The sequence below is a fragment of the Athene noctua genome, chromosome 3, assembly GCF_965140245.1.
Source record: "Athene noctua chromosome 3, bAthNoc1.hap1.1, whole genome shotgun sequence".
NCBI lineage: Eukaryota > Metazoa > Chordata > Aves > Strigiformes > Strigidae > Athene > Athene noctua.
Window position 1 is genome coordinate 42,971,397 of NC_134039.1, and position 18,247 is coordinate 42,989,643.

The following is an 18,247-nucleotide window of genomic DNA, read 5'->3' on the forward strand; positions in this document are numbered from 1 at the left end:
GAAGACAATATGAAGTTATATGACAGCAAACCTAGCAAATAATCACATGATTGTGTCATTATCAGCTCAGCTTTGTGATATCCTACCTTAGTAATGAATATTTCAAATAACTTCTTAGTAACTGTTCTATATCTGAAATATTGAGACCTATTTTCAAAACAATTTAATGCCATAATAGTTCAACAATCAAATACATTCTTTTAGACATTATAGCCAGCCACAGCATTTATAGCTGTGCAAACAAAAACGATGTGTACGATCTGCTCTTCTGCTTTAAGATGAAGGGGAACCTGCAGATAGCAAGAAGATACATCATCATCAGTGGTTCAATATATGATGGGTTTTGAAGTAACAAGTATTTAATGATTCATTACTGCAGTTACAAAGTATTCTTATATAATGTAGTAGTTGTTCTTATATATGAGTATGTCCTACAGCATAATGCAATAAACATTGAACTGATCTGTGCAGGATAATGCTGAGTGTGTAGACTCAACCTATTTTTTGATGGCATCATCTAGTACAAAGATAGAACAAACCAGAGATCCTTTAGAGGCTATAAAAGAGCTTTCTTTTTCTATATTTTTTAAATTGATGGCAAAATCCTGGCATCTACCAAGGTCAATGTCAATTGTACCAATGGAAGCAAGATTTCATTTCAAATGGAGAAAGCAAGAAATTTTTCAGCATGCTCCCCTAGTCTCAGTTTTCTTCACCATCCCAAGTTTTTCTGAATTAAGTCCTAGAATGCCTTATGTGCAGACAGTAGTCGAGACAAACAGTCTTTAGGATATTTTAGATCTCTAAAATGGATTGCACTTGTTATCTCCTTTTTTGCCTTTCCCTTGTGTATGATATCCCTCAAAAAAGGTTTGGGGATCAGTCATCCCAAACATTTTACTACTCAAGAGTGTTTGTTTACCACTGTGTCTGTCCAGTGAGATCAGAAATGAGCCACAGATCTTAATTCCATTTAGATGTTTGTAGCAATATGTTCATCGGTATGTGAGTTTTATAATAACAGGCTCAGTGAGGAGAGATACAGCATTATGATGCTGCATAACAAGTCATCAGGACAGGGGGATGGGAAGTTTATAGCCATTGTTTATAGAATTACAGAATCATAGAATCATTTAGGTTGGAAGAGACCTTTAAGATCACTGAGTCCAAACACAAACCAAACACTGCCAATTCCACCACTAAACCATGTCCCTAAGCACCACATCTACACTTCTTTCAAATACCTCCAGGGATAGGTCAATTAAGTACAGGATCTGACACCCTCTCTGCCAAAGTAACATTTACATTACCAAATGTAAAGTTTTGGCACTCCTGCTAAAGTATCACCAAATCAGTGAAAAGTAAATATATTTTGGAAAGTACGATTGAATTTACAGTCCTCAAGGACCCTAAGAAAGAGATTGCTGTAAAAGCTAACATACTTTACCAGCAAAGGTTCGCTTTGAGGAATGCAGCCTGAGACATAAAGGTCATGAAAAGACAAAATTCCTGATAAAGCAGGTCAAGAAAATGTCCAGAGTAAATCAGTGGCCTATAGGAACATTTTTTTTAGGTTTGTTGGTTTCATAATAAAATTAAATAAAATGTTTTGTTTGTTTGCATTCACTTTTTTTAAAAAAAAAACATTTCCATACATTATATATAAATATTTTTATTTTTTGTTTGCTTTCAAAATAACTGGCTAGTATCAAGGCACTTTTTGATATTTTTTGTCTAAGAGTTTTTCTAGAGAAAAAAGGCAGTGTCTTTTCCTTTCTTGTTACTGAAGATGTTTAAAAGGGAGAGTTAAGGACCAGAGAAGGTGGCCAAGAGTGTATAACAGATAAAAACAACAGACAGAAAGTTGTACATATTCGCAATGTTGATTTTATGCATTCATGTGAATTTACAATTCCTTTATAAAGGATAATCTTACCCGTGCGTGACCCACCAGACTGCCAGCCCTTTTCACCATTCCTAGCTGTGGTTGAAGGAAACCAGTACTGTGACCTTTCTCTGAAATTTCATTTTCACTTCCATTCTTCAACATCTGTATGATGAGCAACTTACATATTTTTTTTAATGTCAGCCTCCTAGATCTTTAGTTCATAGGAGAGTTCAGAGAACAAACAAGCCATTTTTGGAGACTAAGACACCACTCAAATCAGTTCAGATCATTTGCATTCAAATCAGTTGCCTGGGGACCCAATTTTTGATAACGTAGAACATAAGTGTCCTGATTTTGGGAAATGTGCTGGAGATGGGAAGGGAATTGTGTCAGAAGATGTACAGTTCAGTTTGCAAACTGTCATGAGAAAGAGTGATGGTCTCCATAAACCTAAGCACACACAAGTTTAGCAGACACTTTACTATGTGATTGCATGAATACAGCATTAATGAAACATAGTCTTAGGAGGGAAAGGGACTGTCCTGTCTGGGTTAATATAAAGTCCTTGTTTTGCTTATATAATTAATTTCATTTTATTTTCATGAACATTTTAGGTGTATCAATACATGCATGAAACCATAACTGTTAATGGCTGCCCCGAATTCCGAGCCAGGGCCACTGCAAAGGTAGGATACGTGCAGCTGTTGAAATACGTGTTACTGAAGTGACCTAGTAATTGACTGTGCGCGTGTGTGTTTCAGGTATTCGTGTGTACACTGTAAGAAAATTTAGACATCAGTGGCAGCCCAGAGTCTAGAACCAGTGCTACTTCCCAGGTAACAATCATAATGGAAAATTTCAACCTTTATGCTGCTTCTGTAGCTTAAGAAAAGAGAATGATTTTATGGAATTTGATGCTCTTTGAAAAGTTGCTTTGCAAAAGCAAATCTAGTGGTTCATTCTGTAGAAGTCTGCCTGCAACAACCACTATTTTAATGGACTATTTTCTCATATGGCTCATCCAGAGAGGACACAATGATTTGGGAGATAGAAACCAGTCAAAATTCCACTTTTAATTAATGGGAACTGTAGGTACTGAGCAGGTGGTAGGGATGAACAGGGACAAAAATGGCGCGATCAAGAGACTCCACAGCCAAATGCAAGCCCATTTTTTCTGATGCATTATCTCTTTTAATAAAATATAGTCTCTTTATCCATGTGGACCTGCCTTTCTCATATCCTTAGACCATGACAGCTGCATTACTGCTACTACCAAAATGATAATTTTCTAAGGGAATTCACACAACCATGAAAGAACCCATTCTGTGTGCCAGTATGAAATATGCTCTGTATTTTCATAACATGCACAAAGGTAGATGCTTCCAAACAGGGAGATCCACCATGGCTTTCTTGTTCCCATTATCATTTTGTACTCAACACTGCCTTCTGGGTGATATAGCACGTAGTGTGCAAAAACAGGTAAACCTGCAAAAGCCATAAATCTTTTTTAGAGATATTTATTTATGTTCCCACTCCTGTGAAGTTAGTGACAAAACTCTCTGAAATCATAATGGATCTAAGATCTTAACCATTGTGTATTTATGTTAAGAGATTTTAAAGTAGTATCAGCAGATGAAGGTTGGGAATCTGTTACAAAATTATTTCTACAGTATTTTAGAGAAGCAAGCTGTATAGTAGCCAGCAATAACCTAATATACACAAAATTGCAGTGTATTTTCCATACTAAATAGAATGTTCTTTTCTGTAGGCTGTTCTGATATTAACCTTCTTCTAATTGAAAGTTAATGGACAATGTAAATTTGTAGTCTATGGTTCTATATAGAGAAATGTGTATATGAAATCCTGATTTGTCTACACTGCAAGTAAACATAGAAATTATTGCTATGTTGTATAGTAAATGGGGAGAAATCCAATTAGTGTTTGCCATTCTCATTTCTTATTCATATAGAACAGCAGGGTTACAGAGCAATGTTTCAGTATCGCAATATTTCCTGGTTATTTCTGGGCTGTCTGCATTGCATTCTCCTAGTGCATTCATGTCTGACCTAAAACGTATGCATGATGACAAGGTCTGCATGTGCAAAAACATGTAACTGAGAATGATCCATTACGTCACATCATCCACTAGCTTCTATAAAGCATAAGCATTATTAGGATGCTCAAGAAAAATTAGTGTAGTGAAGAATTGTTTGAGCAGTTGGGACTACAAACACACATTGAAAAGGATAAAAGATTTTCTTAATGTTTGTAGGAAAATATTTGTACTGAAGAATGAAGTATAAGATGTAATATTTTTCTGGATGCAAGCCTTACAGTTTGTTACATTCGATTATTTTTTTTTGCTAGAGTAAGATGAACAATCTAGGATTTTTCTAATTGATTTATAAGTTCATTGTCTTAAGATTTAATTTTTCAATAAAAGTTTTGATCCAATTATATTATAAAAAATCTCATATTCCTGTTTCAGGAGTTATGTAGTTTGCAAGATTTCATAAAGGTTATGAATTAAACTTTTAAAAATAAGACTATCTTTTGGGGATTTTTTTCTGTACCCAAAGAGTAAAATAAATAATTCTGTACCTCTGAAAGCAGAGCAGAGAGTTAACAATTCAGTTCATCCACTTTATTTGAACTAAGAGCACAGTAGACATCACATTATCTTATCCCACAGTAATAAATTTTGTCCCTGTGAAAAGGTGAAGAAGAAATGCGCTAGTGATCATAAGTGTTCACCACTGTGTAGTCAGGCTTCCCAGTGCCTACTTCTGGCTCTGCTGCTAACTTTCTGTGTCATCTTTGACAAGTCTCCTAAACTTTACTTCTCTGCTTATTCCTTTATTTCAAAAGCATTGGCATGGAAGTTAATACTCTTTAAATACTTTCAGATAATCAGAAAAAGTCGGAGTAAGATACTGAAACGTTTTCACAGGAATTGATTCTTCCTGCAAATGAACAACTGAGTGCATATCAGTGTTCTCCCTACATAGCCAAATCACTTGGTTTTTTTTCTTCTAGGCAACAGTTGCTGCGTTTGCTGCAAGCGAAGGCCATTCACACCCGCGAGTGGTGGAGCTGCCAAAGACTGATGAAGGCCTGGGCTTTAATGTCATGGGAGGAAAGGAACAAAATTCACCTATTTATATTTCTCGCATCATTCCTGGAGGAGTGGCAGAAAGGCATGGAGGGCTCAAACGGGGGGACCAGCTGCTTTCAGTTAATGGAGTGGTATGTGGAAATTTGATAGAGCTTTCATTTTCATCTGGATTTTCATTTTTCTCAGCTGTTCTAATACCATGATTTAAAAGGCAGCCACATGAAACAAAAGAATTAGCTCTGCAAGAGACCTTCAGTGTGCCTTTGTGGTGCAGTGAGGCAAAGCTGCATCGACAACTTTGTGCCGCTACCAATTCTGTTGTCCTTCATTTCACCACATGCTTAATTTGCAAGGAAGCTATGTCTTAATTGATAATTCTGCAAATTCCTTTTGCAGTACAACCATAATAACAGACTATGTCATTCTTGTACTTCACAGCCTCTGAGGCACACAGTCCTTTCCAAGAACAGTGATGCCTCAGTGACACTTATGTAGTCTTGTGACCTTCAGAGACTCTGAACACAAAATTAAAAGAAACTTGGCAAGCACATTTGGTGCTGATTTGCAATGGAAGGTGCATTCCAGATTTCTTTCAGTGACATTCATCCAGCTATGATCTCTTTGTCAGAGAAATCAGCTGTACAAATATACACATACAGGGAGCATGTATTCTCAGTAAAAAGGTACATTTTTTACAGTCATTTTTCATGCAAGTCAATGCTTAAGGGTGGATTGTTCTGCAGTAGTTTCCCTGTGAATATCAATATGGAGGTAAAAATAAGAGCTGTTGGAATAGAGAGGGAAAAATAAGGCTCCGACTACATGACACAGATCAAATTCTGCCATTCATTTTGCTTTTTGTTCCCTTTTGCAAGGGAATGTGAAGTACTGAAAAAGTAAGCAGACTCATTCATATAACCCTACACTTCTCTTAATAAAAACAATCCTTTCTCATGCAAAACTTCCATCTAAACCTCATATGTAAATGCACCAAAGGCACGTAGGAGTCAGTCATAATATAGAATCCAGTCATAAATACAAGACTTTCCAACTTAAATTCCTTTTTTGTTGCAAGCCCATAAAGAATGAAAAAGTGCTGTTTTCTACATGCTTCCATGTTGTCATCTGTTTCTCTCAACAATAGCTATTTCCTTTCTCTTGAAACAAAATCTCAGCACAACACTTCAGACAGACTTTTTCTACTTATTCTATCAACCATCATGTTCTCAAAAGAGAAATAAGAGATCTGGAAGCTTGCTTGCCCCAGTATACAATGAGAAAGTAATGATACAAAACAAAGAAGAAAACCCACTGAAAAGATTATTTAGTCTCAAGGAAAAATAAATCAACTGAACATTTAATAAAGTAAATTGCCTGAACATCACTGATTGGAAGTAGATCAAGTAATTTTGTTGTTGTTCAGCATTTCTTTCAGCAGGTGAATAAAAAGGTGGATAAAAAGAGTTTCTATGCACTAATTGATGGATGGTTGTTGAAAAATCCTTTTACTGTCAACAGTGTCTAGCCAGATACTGGGGAGGAAAGTGGTGACTTTCAGATGTCAAGATATATTGAATTTGATTATGTTGTCACCTCTGTTTCATGATACTCAGTTCAAAATATTTTATGAATGTGCTCTAGAATATATATTAAGCTAATGTAGCAAAAAAACCACAATACAGAATTCCCAATTTCATGTAGGCATACAAGAAAGTTGATTCAGAGATGCAACTAAAATATTTCTGTGTTCAGAGTCTAAACAACAGAATTTGAAGTTTGAATTGCAGTTGCATACTTGAAATAATGCCTATGAGCAACTGTTCATACACCAATCTCAGGCTGAATTAAGCCCATACAAAATAATTCGTAAAAAGGCAAAATTATAGAAGTAGTAATTTGTTTGCAGACGGCTTGAAACAGGACGAAATAGGTCTAAATTTAACATTGTTCACTGGGACTAGTTCACTCTATGTTTTGCTCAATTTAGCTGGAGAAAAGCAAATAATATACAGTATGTACAATACAACAGACAGCTCAGCAGTGGAACATAAAATTAAAATGAAGTATCTGTAACTTGTTTATGCTCAGAAGTTGGTGGTTATCCAACTTTATAATTATCAACATAAAATTAGAGCTGTGTGTTCAGAATCCAGATTTGTTATCCCAGCATGACTGGGATGAATGGTTCCTTGAGCGGTTTCACCGCATGTTAAAAAAGTGTTTTCTCATTATGCTGGGGAATTTGTTACATACTTTTGTCCCACACCCCCTAAAAGTAAAAGAAAATTTAAAGCAGTAAGCTGTGCAGATGGCTCAGCAAAGGCACTTGCTGGTGGCTCTTCATATCTGGCAGAGATTCTGCATTTGTCAGATACCTGGTGTGAGTCAGATACAGAAAGGGATACAAAATAGGTTTATATTGGCGAATTTCTCACCCAAGCATTTGCTTAGAGATATCTAATAGAAATATTATTTTTGGTTTCTCAACTTGGGGGGTAACAATCAGATTCTCTTTTTTGTCTGCAAGAGAGTGGGATTTTTTCTTTCATATTCATGACAAGTCTGTGAGCCTGGTTACAGTAATAGTTGGTGTTTCCTCACACCATATCTGCAGTTCTTTCAACTGTTCTTGTCTCTACAGTACTTTGCATCCCTTTTTTTGATGCAATCTGCCAATGCTATAAGGGAAGTGCAGACATAAGCATATATAAATATATGTAATAAAAAATTACATATTAAATAAAGATGCATGTTCTGAAACAAATTTATTAAATCCCATGTTTGGTGGGTGGTTCTAAAGTAACATGAGTGTCAGATCCTCACAACATCCCCAGCCAGTGTAATCCAGTCAGCAAAATCCCTTGTGCAGGCATGACCGATACCAGCAGGAGTCCTTCGCCAGCACAGTCTCAACAGTTTGCAGCGGCGGAATAATTCAAACAGCAAAACAACTTCCTTTGTTGGTATTATAAGCTCTTTTCCTTATTTCAAGGGGCTCTGCTGTTTCAGTGGTGCAGCTACCACTATGCAGGTGAAGCATTTGTAATGCCTTGGAAATACGAGTGCAAGTGATGAAGATGGCATTAAGAGCAAGTATAGCAAACAATAGCATCTGAAAACTGTAGTTGTTAAGACCTGAGTTAGGTATGTTTGGAGAGTAGGATCTGAATTTAAGACCTGAGCTAGGTATATTTGGAGAGTAGGATCTGTATTTAGCAGCACTATGTTTTACTTTGCCTTTGTTACTTTCACCCCTTTCGTTATGGTTCAGAGCTTTAGGCTTAATTCTGTAATCATTACTATTCAAGTCAATGGGAGTTTTCCATTGACCTGGATAGCAACAAAGTCAAACCCTTCATTTCTCATTAGAAAATACTGGCTGTAAATGGAAGAACAAAGCTGGAGGCAAATAGGAAGGAAAGCAGGCGGTCATGAATTAAACGCAGTTTACTAAGCTGTATGAAGTATTAAAGCACACCATCTTGTTCTCCTACAGAACAGATACAATCACAGTTGCTTATTGGTGTTGGTTAGAACCATCCAATTCTTTGAAAGCAAATGAGTATTTTAGCTATTTCATGTAGCTTGGGAGCTTGCAATTTTTGTTTGTAGCCTGTTCTAAGTTCATACTGTTCCACAGCAAAACTCATGACACCAGTCAAAAAGCCGTGAGCTATGGAAAATAGCTAGTTACAGCATGCATTAGTTATAATCACTTCTTCTAACATTGAGCAGTTATGGGGTAGGGGATGTGGGGAAGAAGTTTTAATTTGTACTTGTGACTTATTCATTAAAGCAATTTCACAAAACACCCTGTGCATCTATAGCTTTTTATTTTAGCTCTTTTTGGAGCATTAGACACATTCACTGTTTCTTATGCAACAACAATTTCTTCTTTTTCAGATATTTGTCAGGAGACTCTTTTCTCCAAATTACTTTTGGGTAGCAGTGCTTGTTCAGCAGATTTATCCCAATCACAATTTCTAACAAATCTGGTAATCACATATCATTAATTTTCTTGAAGATAATTGAATAGGAAACCTACTAGAGGAATTTCATGAACATACAGTTCAAAACCATGAAATAATTTTTTTCAACAATTAAATGTATATTTACTTCAAGTTTTCTCTGTTTCTGGTAATCATTTCAGCACCTGAAATGACATTCATTATTCTAAATTGCATGAATATTTTCGAAGCATCTTAACATTTCTGTAGAAACTCTTGAGTTCAGTCAGTTGACCCAGACGTGAAATAATTATTAATATTTTGAAGGACATTTAATAGGAGAAGGAAGATAAATAGCAAAGCAATAAGCTTGAATTTTGTTTTTTATATTACTTACGTAGAAGTGTATGGTGTCTTTTTGAAACTTTTAAATCATTATTTCTAGCTCATAGTGTGCCACAGCAGAAGTAATTCTTATTCACTCTTCTTGCACAGTGCTACTCAGTCAAATAGGAGAGATGAAAATAGAAAGAATTTCCTTCTGACAGTTGCTATAAGATGCTAAGTTATTCTTTTAGCATGAACTGAACTTCAGATATTTTGAATGCTGCTGCTTCTCTTTGGAAGCCTATGGGTATGGTTTCATTTTAAATAGCATGGTATACATAAGAGTTTTAAAACACAGCATGTAGTAAAACTTTGATTTATTTTATGTGGGAAGAAAATTACTTGTTTTTAAATGATATAAAATCCATGTGAAGATCTCAGTTGTGCAGGGGTTTTTTTTCTGCACAGAGATACTTTTCGTTGTTGGAATATACCCTACAACACATGTGAGCAGTCATACACCATTAGAAAATTTCTTCTTTTCTCTTAAGGTGTGGAACAATCCACATGCCTGAAAAGCACTCTGATCAGTCCACTTAGTGGTAGAAACTAAATACTCTTTTTCACAGCTAAGTCACCTCCCCCTTTTGGAAATTTATTGTTTTAAACAATGTTAGCATAGAAATCAAAGCTTGAACCCCTTTGGGAATACTTTCAGTTTCACAGCAGATATCATCTTACTATAAAACATTTTCCAGGAAGGGAGGGAAAATATATATTCCTTCAGCAAGAACTTGGAATGTTTCAGTTAGTGTCTGGTTGCTTACAACTAACCAGATAAACACTAGTTTATTTCCAGTAGAGAACCCCCATCACATAAATGTTAAATGTGTTAGTAATGCCATTAACTCTAAGAGGCAGGTTGTCCCTGGGAGCAGCGGGCATGCTCCTTTGCCTGCAGCTCAGTGACTGCTAATCACTACACGCCGTTCCCTGTGGGATCCAAACAGGGACAGGGCGTAAGAAAGAAATTGTCATTTCAGACTTTCAATTTCTTCATTTCTTAACAACATTTAAATAGGATTTTATTTTTGTACTTTGCAAACAGTTTGTTTGGGTTTTTACTACAGAGTTTGGGGCTTTTAACATTACTTTTGTTTGCATAATGCTTGTTGAGTATTTCCCCTCCTTTTTCACAGCTCAGAAATTAGGTTTGTAATACAACCTAAACCAGATCTGAGTTATTTAAAATATGAAAATGAATACATTCCTAGAAGTGCATGAATCTTATTTAACTCAACACTTCCCCTTAATGGTCCGTTGAAAACCGTATGGTGTGGAAACTTGCTAAAACCCCTACAGCCTTTCTGTATGACGAAGAGAACAGAGCTTTAGATTAAAGAAGCATTTTCATTATTAAGTCTGTTCTCCCTGCTCCCAGAGCGTGGAAGGAGAGCACCACGAGAAGGCAGTGGAGCTGCTGAAGGCGGCTAAGGACAGCGTCAAGCTGGTGGTACGCTACACTCCCAAGGTGCTGGAGGAGATGGAGGCTCGCTTCGAAAAACTGAGAACAGCTCGGCGTCGGCAACAGCAGCAATTGCTCATTCAGCAGCAGCAACAGCAGCAAACTACACAGCAAAACCATATGTCGTAGGTGAGACAATTCATTGGTCTTCCCTAAAGCCCACTGACGGCATCCCACCTGGGCTGCAGCAACCAGGGGTCCGTCAGGGCAGGGCTGGCACTGGGGGCTGTCCCAGCCCCAGCCAGGGGCACTGGGAGACCCTCAGCCCCAGGCATTGGACACCTCCCTGGAGACGGGCCCAGGAACAGGAGCTGGGCCTGTATGTACGCCTGGCTCAGTGGGGCCCATGACAGGGCAGGGCAGGGCTGTGGGGAGCTGGAGACCCACCTGCTGCAGCATTCCTGGGGCAGGGACTGAGAGCCCCAAAGGGCTGACATGGGGTCCTGGGCTGTGGGCAGGCTGAGGGGAGCCCCGAGGAGGACAGTCAGGGGGTAGGAGATACCCTTGGGCCCTAGAAAGCACTTAACTGCGGTGAGGATGAGGAGAGTTCGTTCTTTGGTACATGTCCACATGGTCTGTCCCAAGAAAAATGCATTTTGAAAACAGGTGAAAGGCCCTAACAAATACTGGAGCCAATTTCCAGCTAATAACCCCAGGATCAATAGCCACTGTGCAGCTCCAGCTTATCTGAAAGCAAGACTGCTTAAGAAGTCTGTAGTTCCTGGGAACGTTTCTTAATTAAAAACCACCGCATTTATGACAAGAATATGCTACCAGATTTAGACATAGTTTAATGTATTTTCAACTAGACTGTTACCACTCTGCAACAGAACATCGAGATTTGCTGCTGGCACATGAAGACAAGTCACAGAATCACAGAATCAGCTAGGTTGGAAAGGACCTTGAAGATCATCCAGTCCAACAATTAACCTAACACTGACAGTTCCCAGCTACACCAGATCCCTCAGCGCTATGTCGACCCGACTCTTAAACACCTCCAGGGATGGGGACTCCACCACCTCCCTGGGCAGCCCATTCCAACACCTAACAACCCCTTCTGTAAAGAAATGCTTCCTAATATCTAGTCTGAACCTACCCTGGTGCAACTTGAGGCCATTCCCTCTTGTCCTATCTCTTGTTACTTGGTTAAAGAGACTCATCCCCAGCTCTCTGCAACCTCCTTTCAGGGAGCTGTAGAGGGCGATGAGGTCTCCCCTCAGCCTCCTCTTCTCCAGACTAAACACCCCCAGGTCCCTCAGCCGCTCCTCGTACAACCTGTGCTCCAGACCCTGCACCAGCTTCGTTGCCCGTCTCTGGACACGCTCGAGTCATTCAATGTCCTTTTTGTAGTGAGGGGCCCAAAACTGAACACAGGAACCGAGGTGCGGCCTCACCAGTGCCGAGTACAGGGGTCAGATCCCTTCCCTGTCCCTGCTGGCCACGCTATTGCTGACACAAGCCAGGATACCATTGGCCTTCTTGGCCACCTGGGCACACTGCTGGCTCCTGTTCAGCCAGCTGTCAATCAACATCCCCAGGTCCCTCTCTGACTGGCAGCTCTCCAGCCACTCCTCCCCAAGCCTGTAGCGCTGCTGGGGGTTGTTGTGGCCCAAGGGCAGCCCCCGGCATTTGGCCTTATTGAAACTCCTCCAGTTGGCCTCAGCCCAGGGCTCCATCCTGTCCAGGTCTCTCTGCAGAGCCTCCTTACCCTCAAACACATCAACACTCCTACTTCCCAAGTCTTCCTAGTACCTTTCCTGAACCCAAACCTGACTCTGTTGTTCCTCTGCAGGGAACCCACAAGTGCTAGGTTCTCATCTCCAGTTTGTTATGAAGTATTTCATTCACACTTGACTGACATTCAATATTACAATAGCTTCCAAGAGTCTTGCAAGTTTCCCAGTGTAGTCAAAACACATGGCATGTGAGGTACTGAGATCCTCCATATATGCAGTTATTCTGAAATCAGTGAGTGTTTGTGAGGTGAATGCATTTATAGATACACTCCCTTTGCCCAAATGAAATCAGGTAGGAAGCATTATCCCAATGACTTCCATCCCCATCCTCCGCATCCCATACCAGCTGTTTCCAAAACAGAATGTTTGTACCAGGAAAAGTCTGCAAGTGGCTCAGAAAGTCCCCAGATGGTCAGAAACTGCAGCTCCCAGTGATGGTTTCATCATTATTAACGTTGACACTGACCTCTGCTGATATTTAGGGAAAAAGCCCTTTGTAGACTCCTTGTCCTATGACCATCAGAATTCCAGCTTTGTTGGTGCAAACAAAGGCTCTGAGTGGGATCTGAATACCACCTCAGGGCCTCAACTCTGGCAGGAGGTATAAACAGTTGTATTTCATCAAGTTTTGGGGTTCTGTGTAAAATAGGGTCATTGCAGGAGACAGACATACAAATGGCACAGTCTCACATGAAGTTTTTAATATTTTTAGTTATGCAAATCTTTTTATTGGCAAGTAAGGTATTTTTACTGATTTTAATTTTTTCTTTAAACTGAAAGAGACACCCAGCAACTTAATTCCTTATGCTTGTTCTGAGAAATGTGTTTCTTTAATTCTAGGTTTTTCTCAAGAAAAAAAAAGCTTCGATCAAGAGTTCAGTAATCAAGCAACTAGAGCTGTACTTCAGCATTCCAGCAAAAGGAAACAACTACAGGAACACAAAAGAGAATTCATCTGGAGAATGTGCAGTACAAGAATAATGTAGTTAAGGCAGCCATAGGGAGGGTACCTTCATGATAAGGCTTTTCAGCACAGGGCAGTCACAGATACATCGTACTTCTGTGACTATTCCTAATGAGAACAGCATGATAGGTAAACCCTGTGAAACAGAGAAGTCCAGGGCTTCCAAATAATGCTGTTTGATCTAATCTTGCACTCCTTACTCTGATAAATTGGCAAGTTGGCTTTCTGTAGTCGTTGAAAGGTTGGTTTTAAGGAGGTCAGGATTGGCTGCCTTTGGGGACAGAATCTTTCTCTACAGTTATCTCCAGAAATAAACAACTACATCAGTTCCAGGTTTTGTCACAGACATCAAACTCGTACATCATGCTTCATAGCCACTTTGTACTATATATTGTAGAGCTGTTTTAATCTAACTTCCTGTTTATAATTTTCAATTTTCCCTCTGGAAATAGCAATTTACTATATTTATAAAGTATTCCATTTGTAGAAGCAATTGGCTTTTTACTCTTGGTGTTTCCATATATTTTATTATGCATCAACAGAGTGAGAAAGTTTTAGGTCAATTTTAATTTTATTAGTAGTAAAGTTAGGGAATCCTAGAACTGTATTTTTAAACGTAGGTATTGCTTGTATCTATTATAGTTACTATTCAGAAATCTATAACTGGATATATTATATATTTATTCCATAAAATATATATTGTCTGAATGTACATGTTAGAGAAGTAGGGTCTTTGCTTAGCATGTATTGCAAATGTAGTAAGCTAATGTTAGCAAAGGACCAAGCTTTGTTTGGCAGGTATTACTGTGATAGCATAATCTTGGCTTTTCTGTATTCTTTAATTTATTTTTCAGTCTAATATTAATATATTTTACAGAGGAGGAAGTGTAAGTTGTTTCTTTTAAGACTCGCACATTATCAGTTAAATGAATATGAAGTTAAGAGTTCTGACTTTCTTTTTTTTAATCAAACCAAATTGGAATGTGCAAAATATATAACTGTGTTCTTAAGTTTACATGTCTGCTTTTCCAAAGAAAATAGTCAAAGCTGGAAGGCTATAAGATGTCATCTACTTTCAAGAAAATAAGAAAATTGAACCCCCAAATTCTAAAAAATAATCGTTTTCATCATGCCTTCTATGCTTCATTAAAAAACACTTGGGGAGAAAAGGAGCTTAGGGGACAACCCTTGCATGTTGAAAACTACAGATGATGTCAGTGAAAGTTTAGTAATATGAGGAATGTAGAAATGGTCAGAACCAGTGTTCTGGTTGTGAACTTGGAACAGTCAGAAACAATATTTTGAAGGATCTATTCTCAAACAGAGAGAACCAAAGCAGAACAGGGGAAATTGGCAGTATCCTAGCATATGTTAGAAACCAAATGCAGGCTAGCCAACAGTTTTGACAGTGTTTGATTACTGTAAGTAGCCATTGAAAGGAAATTACTGTATTTTTAAAACCAAACAGCGTGAATTCATCCAGAGAAGCCTCATTTTATACAGAGAAGTAATTCTATCCAGTGGTCGGTGGTGACAATATCAATTAAGACAGTGGAGTTTGAGAACTACCAGAACTAAAGATGAAATATATTGTATTGTGCTCTGCACGGTGTCTTTTTATACTTAATAAAATTGTACGTACCTATTTTAAAACTGTATTCTCAAACAGACACTGCTATTAATATCGATGGTATATAAATTGTTATTATGACTGCATATAACTGTTCTGTATCTCATCAGTATGATTTGAATTACACAGATATCTGCATTTTCAGAGACCAAGTATTCAGATTTAGTCAGCCCACTGTACTGCAATTTTCCAAACTGCCTCTCCACCTCCTCCCCTCCTCTTCCTCAAAAAATTTAGGTTTGATGGAGTGGACTGTGCTGATTAATAAATTTCAATAATAGAATGTCATTCATATAGAGAAGCATATCAAATTCATTTTCATATATTATTACTCAATAAATTATTTATACACACTAAAATTAACATTCTAGTCTTTGCCAACATTTAATGATAAGATGAAAGAAAAATGTAAGTAAAATACAACTGTCAATGGATTTGAATGGAAGCAGGAAGAAATAACTTTTTAAGGGCCACTTTTCATGCAATAAAACATATAGCCACTTCATCACAAAATAATCTGTGTCCCTAAACCTATCATCTGCATTTAGTTGTAGACAGTGTTTTCATTTGTGATTTAAATGTCCTTGTTCCTGATGCAGTAAGGCACTTCCACACATGTGTTGCTGAATTAGGACCTAAAATAATTGCAGGGAGAACTTTCCACAACTTTCCACATGCAGGTCTGCAGGTACTTGTGCATCATATTTTAACTGATTGGTCTCCTGGTATTTGCTGTTTCACTACACTGAATTGATATTCCTTCAGTCAACTTCGTGAGTTTTATTGCTGCCTCCTGTTTCTCTGCACTAGCAGCAAACTGAGGTAGGAAATCCAAGATGCTTTTTCTGTCTTTCACGTGGGGTGTCATGTGATTTTTATAAGATCTTACATCATGTTAACTTATGCCAAAGATGCAGATGTAAGATTTAATAATGATAGAGATGCAGGGTTGGTGGCATTTCCTTACTGAAGTTGATGGATCTGCTGTGCTAGCCATAGTTTTGCTGTTTGTGACATCTGATTTCATAGCCCTTGATAAAGTGAGAAGCTCACCAGCTTGCATTTTCCTGGTTTCCTTCTACAGTGGCAAATCATAGATAAAAGAGTAATGAATGCCCATAAGTGAAAGGAATGACATAAAAATCTACCTGCAGTTCCCTGGTGAAGAATACTGCAGACCTATACATCCATAGTCCTATACATCATACTTTTGTATGTATTTATCACAGCCAAGCTTCCAATCTGATTTAGGAACCTTTGGGAACTCTTGCAGAAGGCATGAACTTATATGCCACATTTGCAGAAGAAACTGCTTATTCGTCTACTAACTTTAGGAATTTTAGAGTTCTAAATGGAATTAAGATCTCATGAGCAAACAAGGTTCCTAGAATAAAAAAAAAAATGCTTACCAATAAGGATAGTTTTGCCTGTGTTTGAAATAATACAGGATTTTAAGCATAATTGCAGAATTTAGAATAGTTATTATGCTTATAGATGTATTTTGTTAAAGGTTGAGAGACTGTTTCAGAAAGTAGCAATTCTTTCTGAATCTTTCTGAAAATGGGATAATAAAACTAAACAAGTTCCTAATGCAGAACTGTGTCTAGAAGAGCTAAGGGGATCCTTCCGTATATAAGCAAAGGATTATCAGCTAGAGATAGTAATGTCCCTGCATAAGCAGTAGTGAGAGCATTTCTTATTTAGCATTCAATAAAACAAAACAAGTTTCAAACCCAGAGAGTGCTCTGGATCAATTTGCAACAATGTGCTGCCTGCTGCGACACAGATCTGATGAGAAATACAGCCCATTCTGTAGCCAGGAGAAGGTCAGGTCGGATTAGGGATGTGTTCAGTCTTGCAAGGAGACCCAAGTCACCCTGCTTGTCCATGAAGTGAATACAGTCTGAACTAGCAAAAAGATTTAGATACATGTTTGTTGGATTCATTGCCTCTAGCTTCAGCTGTCTAAAAGCAAGCTGCAGAGTTTACGCTGATTGTTTTCACAGCCAACGGTTAGAGGCATCCCTTGAATGCAGTTTATTCCACCTGTCTCTGACATGTATCTTAAAACAGGATAACGCATCCCATGAAAGGGTTTATAAGCAGACCTACTGACAAAACAGCTTGAATTACTAGCTTGAAGTAAGTAACATCTTTTGGGGTTTTTTGCTGCTTCACTCATACACAGCTTCCTAACAAATAGATAAATATCCAGCCAGCAGTGTTTGAATTCCTTAGTCTAAAATGTCTACATGCATAGCTCAGATGACTAATAGCCCTTACATGTGATTTGTTTCGTAAGGAGATTCCTGTTGCTACAGATGTCTGTTCTGAAACATTCTAAGGAATTGAAGAGCTCAGCACAGGTATTGTTATCAAAATGCCTTGGTTGTGGTATATACAGGAGCAGACTACAACAAGCTTCAGTCTGTGAATGCTAATAGCAGAAGTCTGTACTGCCACCCATAACACTGAGCTAATGTGTGTGCATTTTAAAACATCTGCAGCCAAAATGATGAACAATTGCTTTTGATTTTTGCTTACAGAGATGCACAAAAATGAAAGCTATTAAACTTCTAATGCAGGAATTTGTGATACCAAGAGTTATAGCAAAACTTGACCAGTTTTGAAATCTAGAAGCCTGCAGCTATCTAGAATTAAGTGAAAAGATTACAAAAGCAGACGGTCAAAATCCAAGAGAAAAAAAATCCCATCAGGATTTAATCTCTGATCTGCTTTTAATTTACTTTCTTGTAGTTAGTTTCACTCTTACCAACTCATCTGACCAAGAAGGAAGCATATGACTCAGGAATTGCACTTACTTTTGTCAAAACCATAAAGATCTGATAGGGTAGATGAATACCTCTTCCTTCCTTCCTTCCTCTCTCAGGCTTGGATGAAGCTGGGTTCTGTCTGCAAAAAGGTGACACCCAAGCACACTACAGTGCTACAGAGTTTCTTCGTTAGTCATACTACAAGTCCTCCCCATCATCAATTCTCAGTATGTTTCCTCAAAGTGGGCATGTTTTATAGACCCACAAATTTGTTTTATTTCAAGGAAAACTCAGTGCTAAGTCTGAAGCTGTAAATCTTGCCTAACCTTTTAATTTTTACA

General features: G+C 38.1%; 1 protein-coding gene across 3 annotated transcripts in view; it reads left to right on the plus strand.

The window, feature by feature from the left end:
• The window catches only part of LIN7A (lin-7 homolog A, crumbs cell polarity complex component), a 52,105-nt gene extending 35,569 nt beyond the window's left edge, over positions 1–16,536 (plus strand). The window contains exons 3-6 of one of the 3 annotated variants that reach the window (XM_074902793.1): positions 2,503–2,574; positions 4,925–5,134; positions 10,719–10,927; positions 13,379–16,536. In XM_074902793.1, coding sequence (XP_074758894.1) covers positions 2,503–2,574; positions 4,925–5,134; positions 10,719–10,927; positions 13,379–13,421 — 534 coding nt within the window. In that variant the 3' untranslated portion in view covers positions 13,422–16,536. Of the gene's footprint in view, positions 1–2,502; positions 2,575–4,924; positions 5,135–10,718; positions 10,932–13,378 lie in introns of all 3 variants that reach the window. The other 2 variants (XM_074902794.1, XM_074902795.1) reach the window with 2 other exon arrangements.
• The last annotated feature ends 1,711 nt before the right edge of the window (positions 16,537–18,247 follow it).